General features: G+C 37.0%; 2 protein-coding genes across 7 annotated transcripts; both read right to left on the bottom strand.

Annotated features, from left to right (window-relative positions):
• Positions 1-969: 969 nt before the first annotated feature.
• On the bottom strand, positions 970-9,428 carry LOC111779157 (isoprenylcysteine alpha-carbonyl methylesterase ICME). 6 transcript variants are annotated; one of them, XM_087121494.1, is made up of 12 exons: positions 9,220-9,420; positions 6,340-6,612; positions 5,870-5,946; positions 5,729-5,798; positions 5,564-5,656; positions 5,359-5,433; positions 5,013-5,114; positions 4,747-4,884; positions 4,575-4,640; positions 4,368-4,511; positions 1,389-1,479; positions 970-1,291 (listed from the first exon to the last, which is right to left on the bottom strand). In XM_087121494.1, the coding sequence occupies exons 2-12, from the start codon at positions 6,525-6,527 to the stop codon at positions 1,130-1,132; spliced, it is 1,206 nt and encodes a 401-aa protein (XP_086977620.1). In that variant the 5' UTR covers positions 6,528-6,612; positions 9,220-9,420; the 3' UTR covers positions 970-1,129. The 6 variants fall into 6 exon arrangements, 5 of the variants coding, with proteins under 5 accessions (XP_086977620.1, XP_086977628.1, XP_086977621.1 ...); XR_015419918.1 differs by having other exon boundaries at positions 1,157-1,291; positions 4,600-4,640; positions 9,220-9,424; XM_087121502.1 differs by lacking the exon at positions 9,220-9,420 and having other exon boundaries at positions 973-1,291; positions 5,729-5,769; positions 6,340-6,480.
• A 6,550-nt stretch (positions 9,429-15,978) lies between these two features.
• Positions 15,979-16,948, bottom strand: LOC111778906 (uncharacterized). Its single transcript, XM_023658909.2, has 2 exons — positions 16,332-16,948; positions 15,979-16,225 (listed from the first exon to the last, which is right to left on the bottom strand). Exons 1-2 carry the CDS (start codon positions 16,917-16,919, stop codon positions 16,130-16,132), a joined length of 684 nt encoding a protein of 227 aa, XP_023514677.1. The 5' UTR covers positions 16,920-16,948; the 3' UTR covers positions 15,979-16,129.
• Between the last annotated feature and the right edge of the window lie 10,769 nt (positions 16,949-27,717).

Raw genomic sequence — 27,717 nt, 5'->3', positions numbered from 1 at the left:
AACCATATAATACTCAATATTCCACTAACTCAAACATACATTTTTTTTCATTAACTGAAGTCAACATTTAACTTTCTTTATTTCAATTCAACAATTAATTTTAAATTAAAATAATATTAAAGGGTTAATTAAACAATTTAATTAATATTTAACATTAAATCAAATGTCAATCCCAATCAATTCTCATACCTACATATACATGTATATGGATTATAAATCCCTATTCATAATTAAAATATTTAAATCTTATTTAAATATCTTCAATTCTCTCTCTTTGTTTAATTCATAATTAAAATAAAATACAGTTAAATAAAAAGTATATATTTAGCACATATTCCCTAATTTGCATTCCAACACTTTGAACTTACTTGTCACATTGTTCTAAGGTTTAGTCTGATATGAGATAACAAGGAGACCTAATGGACCTATAGATCATGGCCTCCAACGATCCAAGATTAACTCGCTAAACTCATTAACAACTCATTAACCTTGTTAACCAACATTCGTTAACTACCAGGACACTCCAATATAAGCCTAGTAGTTGCACTACCCTCACTATAAATATATTTATGCCCATTTGATATAACCATGATTAGTAAGTCGATCATTCACAGGTTGTTCGGAACTAGAGCTAGGTCAATTTACCATTTTACTCCTGAAGTACTTCTTGTTCCTTAAGTTTCACTGATCCTATAAAGAACAATTGGTTTGTGGTCCAACCACTAAACCGAATCCCTCTTGGGTCAATGAGAGGGTGGGGCCCCTTGTTCAAGACCTAGAGTCAACAATATAATACGTGTAAATCGATCGAAGGCTAAGTATCCTCAACAATACAAGAAATTAGCTTATAATGAAGAATCAAATATGGAAAACCGTAACGAAGGCCAAGTATCCTCGAAACATAGACTTCATAATGCATGGTTGCGTAGAAGAATAAGAACAATTAGTGTAATTTGATTCAATGATTTTAAGCATATATTTGAGTTTGTGTGTAATGTAATCATATTCTTATACTTATCCTTGGTTGTGCAGGGGAATGGGGACAACTCTGCTGCAAAGCACTAAATGAAAAAAGGTAATCTGCTTTAATAATATTGCATTAGTAAGAAGAAGAACTAAAGTTAGAAGATCAGAATGGGCTAACACGCTGAGCTAAGTTCAACATGAACTCAGGTACTAGGCGTCTTGTTCGGGGAGCCATTGCATTTCTGGCGAGAGCTTCCGTATCATTTTGATGAATGATGAAAATCAAATCTTCAACCAACTGATGTTTACCACCTCTCATTGGATCCTGTGTTGGAATTTGAGAAGAGTTTTAAAACCCGAAACCAAGCCATAAGCTTAGAGTGCTTACGATAAGAATTTGGAAGCCTAAAAATATTGCTCACCTGAACAAACAAATCCGTATGCGTCTTTCCTGTGTATTCAACTGCTTCAACTTTTACTCCAACTCTTTCAAGCACTTCTGCGAAGCTCTTACTGAAGAAAAATATATGGAAAAGGAACTTATTTTCACATTCGTTAATTAAAAAATGATTCGTGACTTTCGTTGGTGATCTCACGTGCCTTGGGTTTATCTAATGACGTCAAAAGAAGAAGAAGAAAAAGAATTACACAATATCTTATAAAAATTTGAATTTCAATAACAGAAGCAAAATCATATTTAATTCAAACTAAAACTTGGATGAATGATTATGCATTAGGTACCTAAGCTTCTGATCTTATCTCTTCTACTCAAGATGTCGACCTATAGTTTATGATCTTGATATCCTCATAACTTAGAGATAAGAAAACAATGGGATGCAAATGAATGCTCTAAGACTTTGTGCTGCATGCAAAGACCTAAGAAAACTAGAGTTTTTCCTAGGAATTGATTCAGCAACATATCATTAATTACTAGAAGAAACAGGTTAACTTGGGGATAAGATAGTTGGGACTCCTAATGAACAAAATTTGAAACTATAAGCTACCAAATAAAAAAATAAAAGGTAAGGCATAAGGAACGATAGAAAAACGCTAGACAAAAATCCATTTATTTATCTCACATACGTTTAGATATGCTTTCACGGTAAGCCAATTTATGCAAACAAAAAGGAACCTGGTTCACTTTGAAGCTACCTCTAAAATCTTGAGGTCGATGTGTAACACCCAAAGTAATGTTAAAAGTAAGGTAAAGGATCCAAGGAAACCAATTAATGCATTTAAACAAGGACAAAAGTCTTAACCAAGCCATTTCAATACCCTAATAAATAATCTTAGAGATTTAAGGCCGTCCGAATTTTTAAGGAACTTCCCAGATATTTAATTTCTTATCGAAAAGGAATTTCAAGATGTTTTAAGAAGGAGAAAATCACCCCGAAGATGAATAATTTTGAGAATTTTTTTTTTTTTTTTTTTTTTTTTTTTTTTAGAAAAAAAATAATAAAATATTCATAAATTAACAAATTACCAAAATACCAAAATACCCCTAAACTTCAAGATAATTACGAAAATGCCACGGATCAAAAAATCATCTTCACAAAATTTGAGTATGTTCTAGAGAAGACACACCTCATCACATCCAATGACTATAATTTAAATTAGAGATTGATAACTTGTTGATCAAAGAGGATATTTCCAACGAAAAATTTATAAAATAAAATCTCCAAATCACTAGGATTCTGGAGGTTTCAACATGAGTTTAAGCTCCTTCTATAAAGTCTGAAGTATGATCTTTCATTTAGATCAATGAGTTATAGCTGTTTAGTTTTTAGGTTTCCTGCTCCCGAATCTCTTCCAAATTCTAGATCAATTTTTCACTATTTTCTTTCAAACTTGTTCCTATGACATCTAAACAAGATTACCCACAAGTTTTATGAAAGAATGGAAGGTTGAAAAGCCTAGAACACATTTTCCCAACCATTGTTGCCATTAAAGAAGGAAGTAAAAGCTTGAAAATTCAATCCCATCCGAGCCTACATGCAAATTTGTCGAGTAAGGTCAATCCCATTCGATTTCTACACATTCAAGGATCGTTTTCGTAGAAAACGATGAAAAGAATACATCAAGAATGTGCTCAATTGAAGAAAGTCAATTTCGGGTTTAAATTGGGGGTAAGTGTCGAATTTCCATATAGGTCCATTTTTCTTCAAATCTAGAATTCCTTTAGCTTAAGAGGATTGAGATGAGTAACTTTGATGAAGAAATCAAGAGCCAAAATTTCGTAGATTAAGCTGCACAAAAAAGTTGAATTCTGCGTTTTCGGGTGAGTTGCAGACTGAGGACAATTTCTCTAAATTAAGGCCACACACTTAAAGACCATCTAAACCAATTCCTTTAGCTAGAGGGAAGAATAAGGAAGAGATTCGATAAAAATTGGGCCTTGAAAATCCCTAGAAATAGCTGCCCAATAAGCTTTTTCTAGGTTGAGCTTTGACGAGGAAAACGATTTCCAACGAACTTTGGAGGAGAATGACTTAGGCTACAATCCACGAGAAGGTTCATAATTCCTAACTCTTCCTTGTAACACCATCTTTAAGTTTCATGAAGAAATAGAAGGGATTCATGTCGTATACAAAGCAGAGGAGGCGAAGTTCTAGACGGCGGTGCAAATGTCGCACGCATCTTCTTCTCCTGTCTAGAGGAAGAAGACGATGACATGGCCGGTTCAACTGAACCAAACATGTCAAACTCAAACTTAACCCTCCCTCAATTTTTTCAATTTTAACCCTCTTCTAGACTGATCCTGATGAAAAGTTTTATGGTTCCAGAAACTAGACACCCTAAGGATTTTGTCAAAGAAAAATTGAAGTAATACGGGTGCCAGAAGCTGAGAACAAAGGTTCGAACATCAACGATGAGGTAAGTAGCCATCTTAGACTTTTCTTAAGAAATATTTGTAGGAATCACTTGGTTTATTTTAGTATGAACCTTAAACCAAGTATGAATTAAGGTAATATGAAAGAACAACACAAGAACTGAACCGATTGAATTGCTCGGGATTTAAGTAATGTTAAAAAGACCCACTAAATGAGCTCTACTACCTATGAAATTTTAATATTGAGCATATTATGGCATGTTAAAGTTGTATATGAAATTTGGAATAACTTATCTTCACTTCATGATCTAAATGACTTCCAAATGCTATGGAACTTTCTAATAAGCCTTATTTTATGATGAATAATGACTTGGTAAATATTGAAAATTATTCGAAAACGTTCCGTAGCTAAACTAAGAATTAGGAGATAAAATGACGAAAAATCTTTAGGACTCCTTTTGATAATTCAAGGTCTAAACATGCTCCAAATCTAGTATGTTTTTATTATAAGGCATATTGTTTTAAGGACATAAAAGTAGGAAGTAGTGAAGTTATGAAAGAAAGTAATGACCTGGCATGTGATGGTATGGAATAATCTGCAGTTCCATGGAATAGAGTGAAGGGTGGGAGCAGGGAAGCTGCATCTTTAATCTTTGGGTCCTGCACCATAACTTCGGGGGAAAATCTTTCCAACGACTCTTCTCCTTCCATGATGCTACATTACACATCTAATTCATCACAAATTTATGGAGAAAAAGGAAAACAAGAATGTATATACCTTGAAAAGATAGATCTGTGAAGACCTCGACTGTGAAAGTAGTCCTTTAAATTGTACAAATTGTACCTATGTCCATATGTTGGTGGTTGCATACACCAAGAACAAATAGTCAATCTCGTGTATTACCTCTAAACTCACGGCAACCAAAAAACACAAGTTCAATGGCACTTACACTCCTGATAAACCAAAGAAAGCTTTTATGTTGGACGCACTCCAAGACACCCTCTCACCACCACCTTCTTTCATTGCCTGCTCTACAAGTGTGCAAGCACCAATATGTGCACCAGCTGACTGTCCCATCACATAAATCCTACAATATCACCACAATCTATTATGGTACTTACTTTTAAACACCATCTTTTTTTAGTGGGAGGCCCAGAAATACTCAAACATAAAATAGATAGCCATGGGAGGGAGATGCAAACATAATAATACTACCTGTTAGGATCTCCTCCATACTCGGCAATATTATTGAATACGAATGAGATGCCTTGAGAAGCATCCTTTATCATATCACTCATGCTACCTTGAGGAAAATTTCTACAAGAAGAGCATTTAAGTAAAAAGTTTATAGTATCTTTTTATCCGCTTGGAGCAATAAGCTCTCTGATTTTGTTTTCGGTTTTTTAAAAGGCGTCTTACTAATGGAGATGTATTTCTTACTTATAAACTCGCGATGATCCCTCCTAACAATCCTCAACATGCTATCATAATTTTAAATTCTAGAATATTATTTGACACATGATGCAAATCAATCTATTATCATTAAATAACATCAATTCACCTGTAATCCAGGCAGGCTACTATAATGTCTCGATCACATAAGTGCGATCCAAGAAGGGAGCCCCATGCTTTATAACTGCGCAAAAATTGCATTTCTCAAAGCATAGAACTATATATAAGAAGTAAACATGTAATTTAAAATATATTTACTTTTGTCCCATGGAGAGAAGAGAGAAGAGAGAAGAGAGAAAAGGGTATGTTGTTACCCAATAATCCAGGCTCCACCTGTTACCAATGCAACCACTGGCTTTGGGTTTGGGTTTTGGCCATCCCTAGATTGTGGTACATATAGATCCAAGCTGCACAATGAAGAATGAACAGAAAATGAAAGACAAGAAGGGTATGAAGGGAGTAAGAGATGCAAGTCCTACCTATTTCTTGGCTGATCACCGTACTTTATGCTTCGTCGAACCTGGTTGGAGTAAACATAATAATATGCAACTGCAATGTAAAAGTAAAGATAATAATAAGCGATAATGTTCAAAAGAGGCACACGCAAGTTAGGGACTTACCTTGAAGAACACCAGGGAAAATAAGCACAACATAACATCCAAGGGATATAAATCTTGCTATCCATTGGTACCCTACCCTGAATTCAAATCCTTAGTGAATTAAAGTAAATTGTAGTAGTTCTTGTAATTTTTTCTCAATTGGTGTTAATAATGAATGCGAATAAAGTTATATTTAATGAACTCATGTCATGCTTGATTTATGCATGAAAGGTCACAAACTTCAAGTGGGTTGATTGGAAAATCAATTCTCAAATGGTTTTAATCTATTTTGGAGGTTTTGTTGAAGGACAATTTTTATGAGCAATTACAAAAGGAGGCCCCAGCATGAATTCTATCTAAACTACACTCAAGATTGCTATGATCTTTCATACACAAAAAGAGGTCCCATCATACCCTTTTGAACTAAAAAGCAAACAAGTTCAAAAAGATTGAACAAAAGAAACAGCAAATTGCGAATATGAGAAACGTACCAAAGGTATCGCAGAATTTTGAAACAAAAGCGCACCGCCTGAAAGGTCACGGCCACAGCATCCCCAACATTGTGGCACAATGAATGGCGCTGCCGGTTGAGGTTGGTGGCGGCGGTGGCTTGACTTGTCCGCCGGAAAAGAAAGGAATGTTTCTTTCCTTCCTTATTACAATCTTCTTTGAGTAACATTGTGTCTGCAGAGGCGGAGATGGTCGAAGAAGAAGGAGAAGTTCTGAGTTCTTAATTTGTGAGTTCCCTTCTAAAACATCTGCACCTGTCGTACACATCTCATTCATATTTTTGTTGATTCTGCCGTTCTCACGCACGCATATTTTCCAAGACGCAAATGATATTCTGACTTTTGTGACAATGAGATTTTGAAAACGACGGTTCTCCAATTTTTTTTTTTTTTTTTTTTCAATTTTATTTCAAAACATATAAGAAATGTTAGTATTTTCTTATTACCTCGTGCAACACATTCACTTACTTTTTTCTTATTTCGGATCACCTTTATTTTAAAATCATTTAGTGTTTAATTAATTTGGCTGAATGCCAATGTCTTTGTTTTTCTTTTTATATAATTTTAAACAGTTGAATATAGTTATATTGCTTTTATTTCTCTATCTTTATTTATTTATTTATTTATTTATTTATTTATTTATTTATTTATTTATTGAGTAGAGAGTATTTTTTTAATCGCTCAAGCTCACCGCTAGAATATATTGTTCTTTTGGGCTTTTTCTTTTAGAATTTACCCCCAAGGTTTTTACAACGTGTCTGGTAGAGAGAGGTCTTCACACCCTTATAAAAATGTTTCGCTTTCCTCCTCAACCGATGTGGGACCTCACGATCCCCCCCTCCCCCTTCGGAGTCCAATGTCCTTGCTAGCACTCGTTCCCTTCTCCAATTGATGCGGGACCCCCAATCTTTAGCATATCCACTAAAGATTGTCCAACGTCCTTGCTAGCCCAACTACCTGCTACGGCCCACGTTGGTCCAGCTCGTAAATGCGATCCGCGCCCATTTTGCAACCCAAGACCAAACCCGTTCCACAGACCTGAGGCCCGAGTTCTCTTAGCCCAAAATCAATCAAGCCCAGTAGCCCGAGGCCCAAACTCACCTACGGCCCAGCCCGCGAATTGAAGCCCAGCAGCCCACCTGCAACTGACGACCCACGAGCCAGCCCGACTGCAACCCTAATCAACCTTCAACCTGTGCCTCTACCCAGAGCGCCTGCACGACGTGGCGTGCTCTATTGCTGCCACATGGCACCTAGCGGCGTGAGCAGCCCTTCAGCTTGGCTCGGCTTGGCGGCGTGACGACGTTCCGGCGACACTCCGACGGCTCCTCTAGCGGTGTCACAGCCCATTTCAAAATCAAGAGTTGGACCAACAAACTATGCAATGAAATCATGTAAAAACCCAATGGTCAAGACAAAATTACAAAAAAAAAAAAAAAAAAAAAAAAAAAAAAAAAAAAACTTTTGCAATTATTTAGAGTTTAAAATCCAAAACGAGGTGTTCAAGTAGCACATGAGTTCTATAAAAAGTATGTAAATGGTTTGCAAAACAATGCATGATAGATCTAAACAAGAATATGCACAGACTCCTAGACGCCCCGGGACACTCCTCTGTGGCATTAAGATTCAGCACGCATTCCCGCCTCGAACCATGGCATCACTCACCTAAAAAAAAAAGAGTAGAAAGGAATGAGTATAAAATACTCAGTAAGCAGTCTACTTGTAGGCTCTTTTCGCATCCTTATCTTAGTAGGTATACACGGTCTTATCTCTGGGTTCTAGTGAGTGTAAATCACGCTACAACTCTCTTTTCTGTATCTTAGGAGGCTTGCCCATCTTATGCAGTGGAATGATCAGTGTCCTGAGGCGAGGCGCGACCTCATAAGTAAATCTGAGGGGGATCGTATGGCTGGATCTGAATACGTGACTCTCTTTGAACATCATCCGTGGAGGTTAGCTGACAACCCTCTCACGGGACCATACATCCACTAAATTTGGGGTGCGACCCCCTGTGTGCCAGTCAGCTACTAAGTCATCCTACGTGGCTCCACGTCCCCTGCTCAGGGACGGGTTTCTATGGCCCAGGAGTCCTATTCAGATGACCCCTTAGCTATCACCACTAGGTCTGGGCACCTGTCACACTTCCCTATCCGGATCTGCCAAGCTCCACGATCTCCGTACCGGAGCTCTGTCTCGACGGTACGGTATCGGAGTAGACAGGGAAGTGGAGGTTCTGATGACACTATCCACACTACTCAGCGGGCTACCTACAGTTACCGTGGTGACCTACTATTCTTTCTAGGGTGGAACTTGGTGGCTTAGACTTGGATTCATACATCTCTAGGAATCTCGTGCAAGGTCTCACAAACCTATCGGATTTGGGATTCTGGGCTCTGGATCCGCTGGTAACCGTTTCGCGAGACTATATGCACGGTATTCTAAGGGTCTCCCAATCTAGGATCTCGTCTAGCCTACTTAGTCACAAGCACCCTAATCTAAGCTCATAATTTCTTCCTATTCATCAAGAAAGATAACACAAGCAATCATCATGCGTAGGAGTTCTCACGCAACAGTTCATGCAATATTAACAAACATGCTCAATGGAAAGATAATGTCCATCTTCACCCGGAGTGAAAATTTCACAAGTTTCCCATCCTCCTCATACATACATACTTTACCAAAATCTCAATCATAACAAATTTAATGAACATTTCATATCTAGCTTTCCTTAATCATTTCATTTTCGTGGTTTCCATACTAATATGCTAGGTCCGGCTAGCTAAGTTTATGGGTAGTAGCATGCATGCTTGTTCCTAGCGATTCCTACAAGTACTGCTCGTGGGAATCCAAATGGCTACTTACTTGGTTGACGCGTGCCTTCCCAAGCTCGAGTTTTCTTCACGGAAAGGATTCCAAAAATTCTGGAATTTTCTTGACATGTCCTAATTCACATAATAATAGGGTCAGTATCAAAATCGGGACGAAAAACAAGCAAACAGAGACCGAACGGAAAGAAAAAACAGTGACTCACGTGCGTCTCATGCGCCCTGGAGGGTTTCTACGTGCAGCTTCTTGAGCAGTCGTGGGTCTGAGGCACCAGGTTGGGGCGGTTCGCTAGTTTCGGGTCGCGTGCGGTTCAGGGTCGGGTTCGGTCGGACTGGATCTGCGTGCCTGACGCGTGTCCACTATTGGGTGAGGACGTGCCTCACCAGTCGGTGACTGCCACGTGTTGATCACCAGTTCCGCCGCGCTCCTCCGTACGTTGGCCGACGCGTGGCACTGTCTCTTCCCTCTCTCCTACGTGTTTCAATTTTCCAAATGTTAGCCTCTTTCGCATTTCGATCTATTTTCTTCCGGTTTTTATATCTTCCAATCCATAATCCGATTCAACAAATCTTCTTCACGAACCTTGTAGATCTCATATTCTACTCCTTCGAAACAATTTTCTTATATTTTTATGATAATCACAGATCTTAATATTCGAGTTCGAATTCAGAGAAAACACGAATTCTTAATGAAAATCACGTTTTCTTGAAACTCCGATTTGAACACCAATCTTGGCCGCTTTCACTCTGAAACTTAACTAGATCACGCTGTTGAGGGTAAGAGTCCAAGGATCAACACAAAAATGTCGCTAACACACGAAAATCTTGATGACTTCTCAATCTAGACACTCGCAGACTAACCTGAAGTTCTTGGACGTTTTTTGACGAGATAGGAAGGTGCGATTCGTGAGAGCACTTGCCTCGGACTGTTGATGGTTTAGATTGGGGACTTGGATCTCCGACGTCGGTTATAATCCGATCTCCTCCTCCTACCTCAAAACCCTAATCTTCTTTCTCTCTTCTTTCTCCTCTTTCTTTCCCCTCTCTTCTTTCTCTTTTCAGATTATGACTCCAATCAAATCAGACCCCTAAGTAATAATAGGGCAAAAGGAATAGTTTGCCCCTATTGTAACATTGAAGATTTTTATTTTTTATTTTATTTTTATTTAAAAAAAAAAACTCGGGTGCTACATGCGGCTCCTCGACTTCTCCCGTTTTGGCCGAGTTTCCACCGTTTTGACTCTCCTGGACTATTTTTGGTATCGATTAAGGTAATTGAGGTCATTTTAGGGTCATATTTCACGTTTATTTAATTAAATGTCAATTTAATCGCGAAATACTAACGGAAGGTGGCGAAAGGTGTAATAGGAAACAAACCCCAGGAACGTTTAGAGAAGCTCTCAAGGAACGGGAGCTTACGTTTAGCTAATTAGGAAGTACTTCGGCCAAGGCCAACCAAGTAAGGGTCCTTACTATAGGATGAGCTAGAAATTGTATGAGTTATGATGATGTATGAGCTGAATCACATGATGTTGTATACATTATATGATGATGTATGAGTATATGATGATGTATGAGCTGAATCACATGATGTTGTATACATTATATGATGATGTATGAGTATATGATGATGTATGAGTTATGGTGATGGATGAGTTATGATGTTTGATGATGTGCGAAATATATATATTTTGATGAATGACGTACTTGATATGCTTGAGGCACTTTACGGCAATATGATGAGTATGATGCTTGCATGCGTTTACCATAATATGATGATGTCTTCCATATTGAGCATGCTACATGATGATGAGTGTCATATTGCATCATGTCATTAGATCAACATAGAACACAACCCTAAGAGCATGAAAATGATATTAATATAAATATCCACGAGCATGTTTTACTTAATGTAACAAAGAGATTAGATTAGAGGGATGCGTAAGAAGAGACGATAAGATGAACATTAGAGGAACCTCATGCATATTGTATGTTCATAAGCATAGGGATACTTCCTCTATAGACGATGAGTGCGGACGCTCATAGTATGACGAGCTGGGTGTTTATGAGGAGCATGACACTATGGAGTTTCGTTGACCTCCGGACGTCGCTACAGATTAGCTTGACTAGAGGGTCCAGGGAAGTACCACACATCCAATTTGTCCGAGTCTGGAGGCCACCCCTAGATGAGCTAGAGATAGGTCCCAAGAGCATGATTTTATGTGTTTGCATTTGCATGCCCTCCTATAGTGGGGCCACTTACCGAATTATCCATTGTGGTCTTGGACTAATCCCTCCGAATGATTAAGACTGAGGAGTGAAAGAAGGTTCAGTTCTACAACTCTCTTGCGTTCAGTCTTAGTTTACTGTTCAAGAAAGGAGAAGAGAAAAGAAGGTGAGTTCAGTAGTGAATGAGTTCAGTTCATAAACAAGAATGAATCTTGCATTAATCTTTCGTCTTGACTTTCTTACGGAAATGTTTCAAAAAAGGTCGGCGAGAAAGAAGAAGAATCAAATATTCCTTCGGCTTGCTTTCAGGTTCAGGCAATGGAATTCTAAGCCCAAGGTTACGAGGCAACCTCCCTTTATCAGTCAGAGCAGAATCTTTAGTGGTTGGTTCTCTGCCTCTCATTCTCATCCTTTATACTGTTTGAAAGAATCCACCGACAGAAGAAGAAAGAAGAATAAGAAATAGGAAAAATTCAACTATACTGTGTTACGATCCCCTCATATTGATAAAAAGTCCAGAGAAAAATTTGAAATGGAAAGAAAGAAAGAAATGTTGGTCATAAAAACAGAAAGGCATGAATTGAGCAAGAAGTTCTTTCGGTTAAAACGCCGTGCGACTCGGAGGACATAAGACTGATTGGGCAAACTAAAAAGATTTTCGACAGAATGCTCCTACCCCACCATGCATGTCCCTTGCTTTACCGAGTTCAATCACACTCATTCGCCTTTACAGAATGAATTGAAAGAAGAAGAGAATGAAAGACGGATTTGCTCATGAACCGGAACCAGTATTCCCTGTGCAGTGAGATTTGTGGAACTAATCATGCCTTTACGCGTGCGCCCGGAAATAGGTAAACTAATGAATTGACTCCCCTACTTGCCTTGTGATACAACCTGAATACCTATGCCGAGGCTTCATACATTCCAAGTGGCATAGTCTGAATACCTAAACTCAAGGCTTCATACGTTCCAAGCTACGTAATCTGAGTCATGAACATGTTGTACTGTGGGAGGTCTTATGAGTTTCTTGAGTTTCTTTGTCTGAGGACCTTGGTCCCTTATCTTTGAGTGGTACCTAACATTCTTCTTTTCCTTGGTAGTTGTAGAGCTTGTATAATATTTTCGTTGGTTCTCAAACTTGAACATTATATAATTTCTAAGGTTCATAATTTATGGAAGCATAAGTCGTATCATGCATTCTTGAGCTCTACGTAGCTTAGTAACATATATGAGTCATTCAAAATGTCATGGAGTTATAAAGTGTTCTTTAGATAATTTTAGAAGACTCTTGAGTTTTGAGAAAAATTACTTGAGGTATTCCCTTAAACGTTTCTTAAGCCCTAACCGTTTAGGTTTCAAACCTGCTCTAATCACCTTGAAATCTTGAACATATGTCCTTAGGAATAGGCCTTATAAGAAGTAGTAAGTCATTCATTTGAGCATGTTTAGACCTTGAAATATCATAAGGAGTGATAGGGGCATTTTGGTCATTTTATCATTAATTCTTAGTTTAACTACTTAACATATTCTAATGACTTTCAAATTTCACTAAATCATCAAAAATCATAAAATAAGGTTTAATAGAAAGTGACATTATTGTCATTTTACCTCTATCACTTGGTATAACTACTTAACCTTATTCAATGAACACCAATTAACCTTATTCAATGAAGACCAAACTTCATATATAATCTTAATATACCATAATAAGTTCAGCAATAAAAATTCATAGGCACCAAAGTTCATTTAGTGGGTTATTTTAACATTGCTTAAATCTCGATTAATTTGATCGGTTCAGGGTCTTAACTCTCACTTCTTGTTGTACCTCTTATATTTCTTTAACTCATACTTGGTTTAATGTTATTATAGAAATACAATCAATTCCTACATGTATTTCTTAAGAAAAGTCTAAAATGGCTACTTACCTCGATGTTGATGTTTGGGACTTCCGTTCTTGAGCTTTCGGTATTTAAATTATTCCGAATTTCTTTTATTAGATTCATTTTTTAGTTTAGTTTGAGGAACCATAAAAAAATTTATGAGAATGTACATGGAGATCCAAATTGATCAAAATTGGTATGGTTACCTTTGACTTTTATTTTGACTTTGGGGTTCATCTTCTTCCTTTGTGGTAGGAAACATGACTGATTTTTTTTATTTATATTTTATTTATATTTTTTTTTATCATGTATCTCTGGTTTTTCCCTTTTACAACTCTATATAGACCTCAAATGATCTCAATTTCTTCACCAAAATTTTAGATAAAGTTTTAAAGAAGACATAGAGACCAATTTGATACAGTTTTGTAGTGTGTAACTCGAGTTATAACCTTCCAAAATTCGTCAAAAAATTTATCTTCGTCAAAATTTCAACCAAAAAACTTGTTGTATGGCTGCCGATTCTAGAGCTTTTCACGACCCAATTTCTTCATAAAACTTGTTGGTAGGAGTTGAAAGGGGGAAAAATGATTAACCATAGCTCTCAAATTTAGAAAAAACTCGAGGAAGAAAAACCCATAATCTAAAAGCTTCAAACTCGAGTTTTAGAAACTCTCATTACTCGATTCTTATCTTAAAACATTGTCCAAAAATTCTTATTTATAGATGAAGCTTGCACGGCCATTGATTATTCCAGAATTGTGGTTAACTTTTCCTTCTTATTTTAAACGTTTTTAGATTTTACGTAAGAAATATCTACTAAGTTGAGATGCTTCTAAAATTGGTTTTAGATTTCAACCGTAAGATTTAAAAAACATATATTCAATTTCAGTTCAATAGTTATAAGTGAAGATACTAATGATTTCATAATAATGAATGGCTTTGAAATCCAATATGCGGACAAATTTTCTTCGATGGTAGTTTCATAATTAAGTTGAACTTTAGGGCATTTTTGTAATTTGCCACATTTTATAATTTTATTATTATTTTTATGAAAAACTCCAAACTTTTTCTAAAATTTTTTCATTTTTTGCCGGTCATTTTTCACTTCTTGACCCTCTTTAAATTCCTTCTCCGGAATTTAAATGATTAAAAATTGGAAAAATGACATTTTTGTCCTTATGAAAAATGACATTTTTGTCCTTTTCCCTTATTTTTTCCTTTCCCATCCTTCTTCAAAGGCCTTGACTCCTTTAATTATTAGTTATGGCTTTGAAATGACTTTTGAGACCTTTTTCCTTGCTTGGATGCCTTAGTTTCTTTCCTTTGGTTTTTTGGGTTACCTTTAACTTTACTTTGGGGGTTACAAGTTCGTCTTCTTATATGGCACATAGTACCTAACATTCCTTAGATATGCCTCTTCTTCCTGTAATTGTAGCAAATACCTTCAAATATATTCCCTTTAGAACTCTTGTTGTCGTTCTTCTAAGCTCTCCTAAGTTGTGTAGTTCCTTGATGACTTCTTTCTTTGTCACCATTTTTATATCCACATTTGGTAGACAACTTATTGTTGCTCCAACTTTCACTTGTGTAGAATGCTTCTTCTTCCACCTTTAATGTGATGTTTTATATTTGGTTAGCAATGATTTCTTTGTTGGCTAACAAATTTTCAAACTCTATAAGTAATGATTGTTTGGGTCATCCTTGTACAGCTTCTATATTCTAGTCGTAATCGGTGGATAATAGTTTTCTTAATTCGAGCTTCTTCAATAACAGACTTGATAAGTAATATACTAATAATAATCATAAAAGTGATCAATGAGACAATTTAAAAGAGAGAATGGACAATTATACTCATCTTTCTCAAGTTTATCAAATTTTTTTTTCGTGTTCCATGGACTCTTCAATACTCATGCTTTCGTTGGGTTCTTTTACGTGAGAACATAACCAAACTCTCCCCTCCATCTCTCAAAAGTGTATTCCTTAAATCAATGATCTATATTCTCATCATGCTTCTCAATAGTATACTACATGTTTCAATCTCCTTAAAATTGTCGGAAGAATTACAAACAATAGAGAAAAAAGAATATATATAAAAAAATAAACACATAAATACTTAGGTTAAGACATATCTTGCTCTCTTTATGGAGATTTAAGCTCTAAAAAAAAAAAAAAAAAAAAAAAAAAAAAGTTAAACTTGTTATCTCTCTTACGAATAGGTTTCCCCCTTCCAATGAAAACCTTCAAAAAAATAAAATTATAAAAGAAAATCATATTTAAAACCATATTTAATATTAAGATGTCATAAGAAGTAATATGAAAATACTCTAATACAAGCACCTATTCTTGTTTGCAAGTTTGAGATTATAAAAAATTAGTTCACAGTGTGACGTAAATTTTATAGGCTACAGTAATTTCATTCCTTTTACCCAAGAGATTAAAAAAAATAGTAAAATGAGATAAAAATATAAAATATAAAAGAAAGAATCACATACATCAAGATTTTAAATATTGAAAAGTGGAATGGAATGTTAAGTCGGAATTTTAATAAAAAAACTATAAAGTTGGTACTTACAAAATTATTTAAATTAATAATATATCTTACACCTTTGATTAAATTTTTGTTGAGATTTATTTATATTTCATTGAAATACTTATTCATTATTATACCAAAATAAAAGAAAATAAAATAAAATAAAAGGAAGAATTCATTATTATCTCAATCCACAAACCATTAAAAAAAAAAATGATAGATATGAAAAATCTGTGTCGGCCTCTGAGCAAACTCTATAACATTATGAACCCTAATGGATTCATTGTGGATTATAATTCTCTTCAAAACTAGAAATTGAAGGGTGTGGTAGCAACCACAATTATGAATCCCAATACAATTCTGGCCCATGTTCCCACCTTTTGTTTCATTGGGTCTCCTCCGTTCTGTGGATAAACAGATATGGTATTCAATTTTACCTTTTCTTCATTTTCATTAATTCTATATAGATATCTAAATAAAAACAAAACATAATGAAAGTGATTTGCTTACCAGATTTGGTGATGGCGCTGGTGCTGTACTATCATCCTGTGAATCCACCACTGTAGGTGGTGCTGGTGGGCTTGGGACGGCTGGGGCTGGGGCTGGGGCTTGATGCTTTTTATGTTTGTGACGCCTTCTATGCTTATGCTTTCCCGGAGCTGGTGCAGGGGCTAACTCTGGCACTGCAACCGGAGCTAGCATTGGCGGTGAAGGCACCGGTGTTGGCGGAGTCGGTAACGGCGCTACCTGCAAAGGAGTTGGAGAGATCTGTGGCGCCGGTAAAGGAGGTGGCAATGGCGGAGGAGTAGCAGGAGGAGGTGGCAATGGTGGAGGAGTAACAGGTGGAGGTGGCAATGCCGGAGGCAGAGACGGGGTGGAGACAGGTGGGGTTTGAGGCGGTTGGGGTGGTGGGATAGTTGGGGTTATTGATGGTGCAGCAACATTAGGGGGTGGTGTAATTGTTATGGTAGGTGGTGGGGTGGATGGCGGTGGCGTTGCGGTCGGCAAGCTCGGTGGCTGCGCCGGGGCTTGGCTGATGGCTAGAGGGAATAAAAAGGCAAGGCAGATGACCAAAAGAGGGCATGATTTGGAAGCCATAGAGTTTGAGATGGGAGTTAAGAGGCAAGGGAATGGTAGGAGTTATTTATTGAATGCTGAAGGAATGAGAATTGAAGTTGGTGTAATGTGGAGGGAGAAAGGTAGCCTTCATAGTGATATTGATTGCCAACTTTCCATGCCACCCACAATCATTAACTCATTTCTTTCAACATAATTAAACCTTTTTATGTATATATATATATTTATTAGGTAAAATGGTTTGTAAAGTTAACTTAGTAGAAGTTTATAATTACTCAAAAGAATCAAATTCTTTTTATTTATTTATTTTTTCATGTCAAAAAGAAAAAAAAAAAAAAAAAAAAAAAAAAAGAACCCCAAAGGGTTGGATGGTCCGCAGCACTGATTTTAACGTTAGATCTGAACATTGGTGAGGAGTCCACGTCTTCCTTTACTTTCTTGGAAATATTGGAAGGTCAAGCGTTTCCTCTAAACCACTGGTTGGGCCCATTTCCATTCTTACGCCTTTTAGAACCGTTTAAATCTGAAAAAATGTCTTGAGAAAATTGTAACAAATATATAATCAAATTAAATAGCACCCCATGGATAGTGATAGTCATTCGGCCATAACCCTTGTCAAAAGTTCAACCAAATGTCTACGGAAAAAAGAGTGTATAAAATAGAGGGTATAAAATAGTAAAGAGGTGCTTAAAATCGAAACCTTAATTTGCAAACCCTAAAACAGGGCATTTGAAGCATGTGCTAAAAACATTGAGCAACGATCGAGGTTTTTCGAAATTTTTGTGCGGAATGATCAATCCTCATGATTTACAATAGAACTTTGGCGGAAAGGAGGGTATAAAAAGGTAAAAAGGTGCTTAAAATCAAAACTCTAATTTGCAAACCCTAAAACGGGACATTTGAAGCATGTGCTAAAAACATTATGCAACGGTCGAGGTTTTTCGAAATTTTTGTGCGGAATGATCTAGCCTCATGATTTACAATAGAATGTAGACGGAAAGGAGTGTATAAATGTAACACCCCTAATTTTCTCTAACTTAAATAGCGACGTTACTTCATACTTGCATAATCAACAGAACAAGAATTCACGTAAGACAGTCTCAAATACGACAATGCATTCATTATTATAAGCTATTCATATCTGGGGAAAACCATAACGACAACCTAACCTAGAAATAATCAACAGAAAACAAGAGGAAACAGTTGCAATAACTATGAACCCAAAAGAATCCTACAAGGCGCCTACGACACTACAAACTCTCCTCAATATTTCCATTGCCTTCGCAGCATCCACTGTCAGCCGTACATGGGGGCGTTGCCCTTACCTGAAAATATGGGTAGCAGTGGCTTGAGTATTATATAAAATACCCAGTAAGTCGCCCCACTGTTGGGGTAAGCACATAATCATACATACGGATACAAGCAGTCACACACAATACACATACATATCGCACACAATACACCTACATGAGCACTAGTGTTAAAAAGAAAGAAACCGTGAGAGGGGTCTGTCTTCCATTCCTTCCCATGGCCTTAGGCCCTTGCTTTGTCTGGGCGGGGGTGGATGCGTGGTACTTTCCCACACATGGTCCACGCGTGTGACTGTGGGCCCACCAGGCGAGCTCGCAAGCGAACTCCCTGGGCCTGGCTTGGTCGGGTATGTATGACATACAATACCGGATGCCACGGACAAAGGAGGGCCTGCATGATATCGTGGCAAACACAATATTGAACATACGCGTCCATACCATCAGTAGTATAACGGGGGAGTGCCCTGGTACATAACCATAGCGTGCATGAGGTTCTTAAGGTTTACCTCCATGGCATTATACATACAATGTTCCATCCCCTCACTGCATTACATAGCATAACTGGGTCAGCATCGAGCAAGCATATCATAGCATACTAGTCGTCTCATTCATGGCATGCGGGGTTCTCATTACAATCACGACATGTCAATCAAGCTCATACATACAGGGTAGCAACCATGCCACAAACGTCATATACTTACATGGCATACATAGCATTTCACTGCAAGAAGCACATACATAAACATGACATACATAGCATTTCGCTGCAAGAATCACATACATAAACATGACATACATAGCATTTCGCTGCAAGAATCACATACATAAACATGGCATACACAACATTTTGCAAGAATCACATACATAAACGTGGCATACATAGCATTTCACTGCAAGGAACATCTAGCCTAGCATACATCAACAACATACATGGTGCATGCAAGGGCCATAGGGCACGCACCAACATACATACATAACTCATGCCAACAGTAAGGTTACTTACCTCCTTGGCCTTGGCCGAAGTCACCCACAACGCTAACTCCGGCGCCTTACTACCTCCTATAAGATAACATGATACACTTAGAGCCCTTTCACCACTATCCCTTATGCCTAGCTACCAAGGTACGTCCCTATTGCAAACTATTTCATCAAAATGGAGTTATACTGACCTCAGATGGTTGAAACAAGGGTGGGAATGTCAAAATGGAGTTATACTGATCTCAGATGGTTGAAACAAGGGTGGGAATGGCTCTAGAAGGGTCGAAAACCTAGGAATCGGTAACCTATTTGAACGTCACGCCGCCAAGCCGCGCCGCCGAGCCGTACTGCCAAGCCGAACCTAGCCGAGCCGGGAGTGCGCAGAGCCGCGATGGAGCTGAAGCCGATGACTGTGAAGAACACTGTTGGTGCAGGGTTTCTGGGCGTGCCTTCGGTTTGGGCCGAAAGGGAACGATGCCCAGAGGTGGAGTCCGAGTGCGGCCTGCGAGGTGCGGGCTGCACATTGGCCGAGATAACTCGCAGAATGCCGAGGGTCGACCCACGCTTGCCGCTTCGTCTTCCTCGTCTGAAAACCCTAATCACGGAGCTTGGCTACCGTCGCCGGTGGATGCGTCGTCGTTCGTCCATCTCCAGTGGCGCGTCTGCCTCTCCTTGCTCCGAAGTCCCCTAGCGTCCGCTCCTACCTAAAGGAGGCAGCCGCTCCTAGGGTTTAAGAGGGCCTGCGCAGATCCCACCGAAAATCGCGAGATTTTCAGCGTTTTTCTTTTTTTTTTTTTTTTTCCCGGAAAGGTGTATCGATATAATAAAAGAGTAAAAAGGTGCATAAAATCGAAACCCTAATTTGCAAACTATAAAATAAGACCTTTGAAGCATGTGATAAAAACATTGAGCAATGGTCTAGATTTTTTGAAATTTTTGTCGGTAATGATCAAGCCACATGATTGACAATAGAAATTTGACGGAAAGGAAGGAATAAAACAGTAAAAACGTGCTTCAAATTGAAACCCTAATTTGCAAACCCTAAAACGGAACATTTGAAGCATGTGCTAAAAACATTGAGCAATGGTCGAGGTTTTTCGAAATTTTTGTGCGGAATGATCAAGCCTCATGATTTACAATAGAACTTTGACGGAAAGGAAGGAATAAAACAGTAAAAACGTACTTCAAATCGAAACCCTAATTTGAAAACTCTAAAACGGAACATTTGAAGCATGTGCTAAAAACATTGAGCAACAGTCAAGGTTTTTAGAAATTTTTGTGCGGAATGATCAAACCTCATGATTTACAATAGAATGTCGATGGAATAGAGTCTACAAAACAGTAAAAAGGTGATCGAAACCCTAATTTGCAAACTCTAAAACGGGACATTTGAAGCATGTGCTAAAAACATTGAGCAACGGTCGAAGTTTTTCGAAATTTTTGTGCAGAATGATCAAGCCTCATGATTTACAATACAATGTCGATGGAAAGAGTGTATAAAACAGTAAAAAGGTGCTTAAAATCGAAACCCTAATTTCCAAACCCTACAACGGGACATTTGAAGCATGTGCTAAAAACATTAGGCAACGGTCGAGGTTTTCGAAATTTTTGTGCGGAATGATCAAGCCTCATGATTTACAATAGAATGTTGACGGAAAGGAGTGTATAAAACCGTAAAAAGGTGCTTAAAATCGAATGCCTAATTTGCAAACCCTAAAACGGGACATTTGAAGCAACTGCTAAAAACATTGAACAACGGTCTTGATTTTTCGAAATATTTGTAAGGAATGATCAAGCCTGATGATTTACAAAAGAATGTCGACAGAAAGGAGTGTATAAAACAGGAAAAAGGGGCTTAAAATTGAAACCCTTATTTGCAAACCCTAAAATCGGACATTTGAAGCTTGTGCTAAATAAACCGAGTAACGATCGAGGTTTTCCAAATTTTTGTCGAGAATGATCAAGCCTCATTATTTGCAATAGAATTTTGAAGAAAAGGAGTGTATAAAACAGTAAAAAGGTGCTTAAAATCGAAACCCTAATTTACAAACCCTAAAACAGGACATTTGAAGAATGTGCTAAAAACATTGAGCAACGGTCGAGGTTTCTCAAAATTTTTGTGTGGAATGATCAAGCCTCATGATTTACAATAAATGTCGACGAAAAGGAGTGTATAAAACTATTAAAAGGTGCTTAAAATCGAAACGTTAATTTACAAACCCTAAAACGGGACATTTGAAGCATGTGCTAAAAACATTGAGCAACGATCGAGGTTTATCAAAATTTTTGTGTGGAATGATCAAGCCTCATGATTTACAATAGAATGTCGACGGAAGAAGTGTATAAAACAGTAAAAAGGTGCTAAAATTGAAACCCTAATTTGCAAACCCTAAAACGGGACATTTGAAGCATGTGCTATAAACATTGAGCAGTGTTCAAGGTTTTTCAAAATTTTTGTGCGAAATGATCAAGCCTCATGCTTTACAATAAAATGTCGACGAAAAAGAGTGTATAAAAGAGTAAAAAGGTACTTAAAATCGAAACCCTAATTTGCAAACCCTAAAATTGGACCTTTGAAGCATGTGCTAAACACATTGAGCAACAATCTAGATTTTTCGACATTTTTGTAGGCAATGATCAAGCCTCATGATTTACAATAGAATGTCGACGGAAAGGAGTGTATAAAACCGTAAAAAGGTGCTTAAAATCGAAACCCTAATTTGCAAACCCTAAAACGGGACATTTGAAGCATGTGCTAAAAACATTGAGCAACAGTCGAAGTTTTTTGAAATTTTTGTGCGGAATGATCAAGCCTCATGATTTACAATACAATGTCGATGGAAAGAGTGTATAAAACAGTAAAAAGGTGCTTAAAATCGAAACCCTAATTTACAAACCCTAAAACGGGACATTTGAAGCATGTACTAAAAACATTGAGCAACGATCGAGGTTTATCAAAAATTTTGTGTGGAATGATCAAGCCTCATGATTTACAATAGAATGTCGACGGAAGGAGTGTATAAAACAGTAAAAAGGTGCTAAAATTGAAACCCTAATTTGCAAACCCTAAAACGGGACATTTGAAGCATGTGCTATAAACATGGAGCAGCATTCAAGGTTTTTCAAAATTTTTGTGCGAAATGATCAAGCCTCATGCTTTACAATAAAATGTCGACGGAAAGGAGTGTATAAAATAGTAAAAAGGTACTTAAAATCGGAACCCTAATTTGCAAACCCTAAAACAGGACATTTGAAGCATGTGCTAAACACACTGAGCAACGATCTAGATTTTTTGACATTTTTGTAGGCAATGATCATGCCTCATGATTTACAATAGAATGTCGACGGAAAGGAGTGTATAAAACAGTAAAAAGGTGCTTAAAATCGAAACCCTAATTTACAAATCCTACAACGGGACATTTGAAGCATGTGCTACAGACATTAGGCAACGGTCGAGGTTTTTCGAAATTTTTGTGCGGAATGATCAACCCTCATGATTTAAAATACAATGTCGACGGAAAGAGTGTATAAAACATTAAAAAGGTGCTTAAAATCAAAACCCTAATTTACAAACCCTAAAACAGGACATTTGAAGAATGTGATAAAAACATTGAGCAACGGTCGAGGTTTTTCAAAATTTTTGTGTGGAATGATCAAGCCTCATGATTTACAATAAATGTCGACGAAATGGAGTGTATAAAACTATTAAAAGGTGCTTAAAATCGAACCCTAATTTACAAACCCTAAAACGGGACATTTGAAGCATGTACTAAAAACATTGAGCAACGATCGAGGTTTATCAAAATTTTTGTGTGGAATGATCAAGCCTCATGATTTACAATAGAATGTCGACGGAAGGAGTGTATAAAACAGTAAAAAGGTGCTAAAATTGAAATCCTAATTTGCAAACCCTAAAACGGGACATTTGAAGCATGTGCTATAAACATTGAGCAGCGTTCAAGGTTTTTCAAAATTTTTGTGCGAAATGATCAAGCCTCATGATTTACAATACAATGTCGACGGAAAGAGTGTATAAAACAGTAAAAAGGTGCTTAAAATCGAAACCCTAATTTACAAACCCTACAACGGGACATTTGAAGCATGTGCTAAAGACATTAGGCAACGGTCGAGGTTTTTCGAAATTTTTGTGCGGAATGATCAAGCCTCATGATTTACAATAGAATGTTGACGGAAAGGAGTGTATAAAATAGTAAAAAGGTGCTTAAAATCGAAACCCTAATTTGCAAACCCTAAAACGGGACATTTGAAGCATGTGTTAAAGACATTGAGCAACGGTCGAAGGTTTTCGAAATTTTTGTGCGGAATGATCAAGCCTCATGATTTACAATACAATGTCGACGGAAAGAGTGTATAAAACAGTAAAACGGTGCTTAAAATCGAAACCCTAATTTACAAACCCTACAACGGGACATTTGAAGCATGTGCTAAAAACATTAGGCAACGGTCGAGGTTTTTCGAAATTTTTGTGCGGAATGATAAGCCTCATGATTTACAATAGAATGTCGATGGAAAGGAGTGTATAAAACCGTAAAAAGGTGCTTAAAATCGAATCCCTAATTTGCAAACTCTAAAACGGGACATTTGAAGCATGTGTTAAAGACATTGAGCAACGGTCGAAGGTTTTTGTGCGGAATGATCAAGCCTCATGATTTACAATACAATGTCGACGGAAAGAGTGTATAAAACAGTAAAACGGTGCTTAAAATCGAAACACTAATTTACAAACCCTACAATGGGACATTTGAAGCATGTGCTAAAAACATTAGGCAACGGTCGAGGTTTTTCGAAATTTTTGTGCGGAATGATAAGCCTCATGATTTACAATAGAATGTCGATGGAAAGGAGTGTATAAAACCGTAAAAAGGTGCTTAAAATCGAATCCCTAATTTGCAAACTCTAAAACGGGTCATTTGAAGCATGTGCTAAAAACATTGAGCAACGGTCGAGGTTTTTCGAAATTTTTGTGCGGAATGATCAAGCCTCATGATTTACAATAGAACTTTGACAGAAAGGAGTGTATAAAACAGTAAAAACGTGCTTCAAATCGAAACCCTAATTTGCAAACCCTAAAACCTGGCATTTGAAGCTTGTGCTAAAAACATTTAGAAACGTTCGAGATTTTTCAAAATTTTTGTCGGGAATGATCAAGCCTCATGGTTTACAATAGAACTTTGATGGAAAGGAGTGTATAAAACAGTAAAAAGGTGCTCAAAATCGAAACCTTAATTTGCAAACCCTAAAACAGGACATTTGAAGCATGTGTTAGAAACATTAAGCAACGGTCAAGGTTTTTCAAAAAAATTTAGCGGAATGATCAAGCCTCATGATTTACAATAGAATGTCGATGGAAAGGAGTGTATAAAATAGTAAAAAGGTTCTTAAAATCGAAACCATAATTTGCAAACCCTAAAACCGGACATTTGAAGCTTGTGCTAAAAACATTGAGCAACGGTCTAGATTTTTCGTAATTTTTGTCGGGAAAGATCAAGCCTCATGTTTTACAATAGAACTTTGAAGGAAATGGGTGTATAAAACAGTAAAAAGGTGCTTAAAATTGAAATCTTAATTTCCAAACCCTAAAACGGGACATTTGAAGCATGTGTTAAAAACCTTGAGCAATGGTCGAGGTTTTTCGAAATTTTTTAGCAGAATGATCAAGCCTCATGATTTACAATAGAATGTCGATGGAAAGGAGTGTATAAAACAGTAAAAAGGTGCTTAAAATCGAAACCCTAATTTGCAAACCCTAAAACGTGATATTTGAAGCATGTGCTAAAAACATTGAGCTACGGCCGAGGTTTTTCGAAATTTTTGTGCGGAATGATCAAGACTCATGATTTACAATAGAATGTCGATGGAAACGAGTGTATAAAAAAGTAAAAAGGTGCTTAAAATTTAAACCCTAATTTGCAACCCTAAAAACGGGACATTTGAAGCATGTGCTAAAAACATTGAGCAACGGTCTAGATTTTTCGAAATTTTTGTCTGGAATGATCAAGGCACATGATTTACAATAGAACTTTGAAGGAAAGGAGTGTATAAAACAATAAAAATTTGCTTAAAATCAAATCTTAATTTGAAAACCCTAAAACGGGACATTTGAAGCATGTGCTAAAAACATTGAGCGACGGTCGAGGTTTTTCGAAATTGTTGTGCAGAATGATCATTCCTCATGATTTACAATAGTCGAAACCCTAATTTGAAGGAAAGGAGTGTACAAAACTGTAAAGAGGTGCTTAAAATCAAAACCCTAATTTGCAAACCCTAAAATGGGACATTTGAAGCACGTGCTAAAAAACTGAGTAACGATCGAGGTTTTTCGATATTTTTGTGAGGAGTAATCAAGCCTCATGATTCCCTATAGAATGTCGACGAAATTTTTGAGCAGAATGATCAAGCCTCATGATTTACAATAGAATGTCGACGGAAAGGAGTGTATAAAAAAGTAAAAAGGTGCTAAAATTGAAACCCTAATTTGCAAACCCTAAAACAAGACATTCGAAGCATGTGCTAAAAACATTGAGCAACGATTGAGGTTTTTCGAAATTTTTGTGCGGAATGATCAAGACTCATGATTTACAATAGAATGTCGACGGAAACGAGTGTATAAAACAGTAAAACGGTACTTAAAATCGAAACCCTATTTGCAAACCCTAATTCGGGACGTTTGAAGCACATGCTAAAACATTGAGCAACGGTCGAGGTTTTTCGAAATTTTTGTGGGGAATGATCAAGCCTCATGACTTACAATAGAATGTCGACGGAAAAGAGTGTATAAAACTTTAAAAAGGTGCTTAAAATCGAAACCCTAATTCAGTTCGTTTGAAGCACGTGCTAAAAACATTGCGCAATGGTCGTGGTTTTTCAAATTTTTTTTGGGGAACGATCAAGCCCCATGATTCACAATAGAATGCCGACTTCAAGGAGTGTATAAAACAGTAAAAAGGTGCTTAAAATTTAAACTCTAATTTGGGACGTTTGAAGCACGTGCTAAAAACATTGAGCAACGGTCTAGGTTTTTCGAAATTTTTGTGGGTAATGATCAAACCTCATGATTTACAATAGAATGTCAATGGAAAGGAGTGTATAAAACAGTAAAAAGGTGCTTAAAATTGAAACCTAATTTGCAAACCCTAATCTGGGACGTTTGAAGCACTTGTTAAAAACATTGAGCAACGGTCGAGGTTCTTCGAAATTTTTGTGGGGAATGATCAAGGCTCATGATTTACAATAGAATGTCGAGGGCAAGGAGTGTATAAAACAGTAAAAAGATGCTTAAAATCGAAATTTTAATTTGCAAACCCTAATCCGAGACGTTTGAAGCACGTGCTAAAAACATTGAGCAACGGTCAAGGTTTTTCAAAATTTTTGGGGGGAATGATCAAGCCTCATAATTTACAATAGAATTTCGACAGAAATGAATTTATAAAATCGTAAAAAGGTGCTTAAAATCAAAACCCTAATATGCCAACCCAAAAAAGGAAGTTAGAAGAAGGTGCTAAAAAAACTAACAGTCGATGTTTTTCGAAACATTTTTTAGGAATGATTAAGCCTCAAGATTTATAATAGAATGTTGAAGGAAAGGAGTGTATAAAACAGTAAAAAGGTGCGTAAAATCGAAACCTTAATTTGCAAACCCTAATCCAGGATGTTTGAAGCACGTGCTAAAAATATTGAGCAACGATCGAGGTTTTTTGAAATTTTTTGGGGGAATGATCATGCCTCATGATTTACAATAGAATGTTGATAGAAAGGAGTGTATAAAATAGTAAAAAGGTTCTTTAAATCGAAAACCTAATTTGCCAACCCTAATCGGGGACGTTTGTGGAAGGTTCTAAATAAACTGAGTAACAGTCGATCTTTTTCGAAAGATTTTTTAGGAATGATCAATCCTCAAGATTTATAATAGAATGTTGAAGGAAAGAAGTGTATAAAACATTAAAAAGGTGCGTAAAATCGAAATCCTGATTTGCAAACCCTAATCTGGGACGTTTGAAGCACATGCTAAAAACACTAAGTAACGGTCCAGGTTTTCAAAATTTTTGTGGGGAATGATCAAGCCTCATGATTTAGAATAGAATGCCGAAGGAAAGGAGTGTATAAAACAGTAAAAAGGTGCTTAAAATCGAAACCCTAATTTGCAAACCCTAATCCGGGACGTTTGAAGCACGTGCTAAAAACATTGAGCAACGGTCGAGGTTTTTCGAAATTTTTGTGGGAATGATTAAGCCTCATGATTTACAATAGAATGTCGAAAGAAAGGAGTGTATAAAACAGTAAAAAGGTGGTTAAAATCGTAACCCTAATTTGCAAACCCTAATCCATGATGTTTGAAACACGTGCTAAAAACACTGAGCAACGGTCAAGGTTTATCAAAAAAAAATTTGGAGAATGCTCAAGCTTGATGATTTACAATAGAATATTGAAGGAAAGGAGTGTATAAAACAGTAAAAAGGTGCTTAAAATCGAATCCCTAATTTGCAAACTATAATCCGGGACATCTGAAGCAC

The sequence above is a fragment of the Cucurbita pepo genome, chromosome 1, assembly GCF_057944985.1.
Source record: "Cucurbita pepo subsp. pepo isolate OVF chromosome 1, ASM5794498v1, whole genome shotgun sequence".
NCBI classification, from domain to species: Eukaryota; Viridiplantae; Streptophyta; class Magnoliopsida; order Cucurbitales; family Cucurbitaceae; genus Cucurbita; species Cucurbita pepo.
Note: the sequence above shows the minus strand (reverse complement) of the source record. Positions and strands in the feature narration are given on the sequence as shown.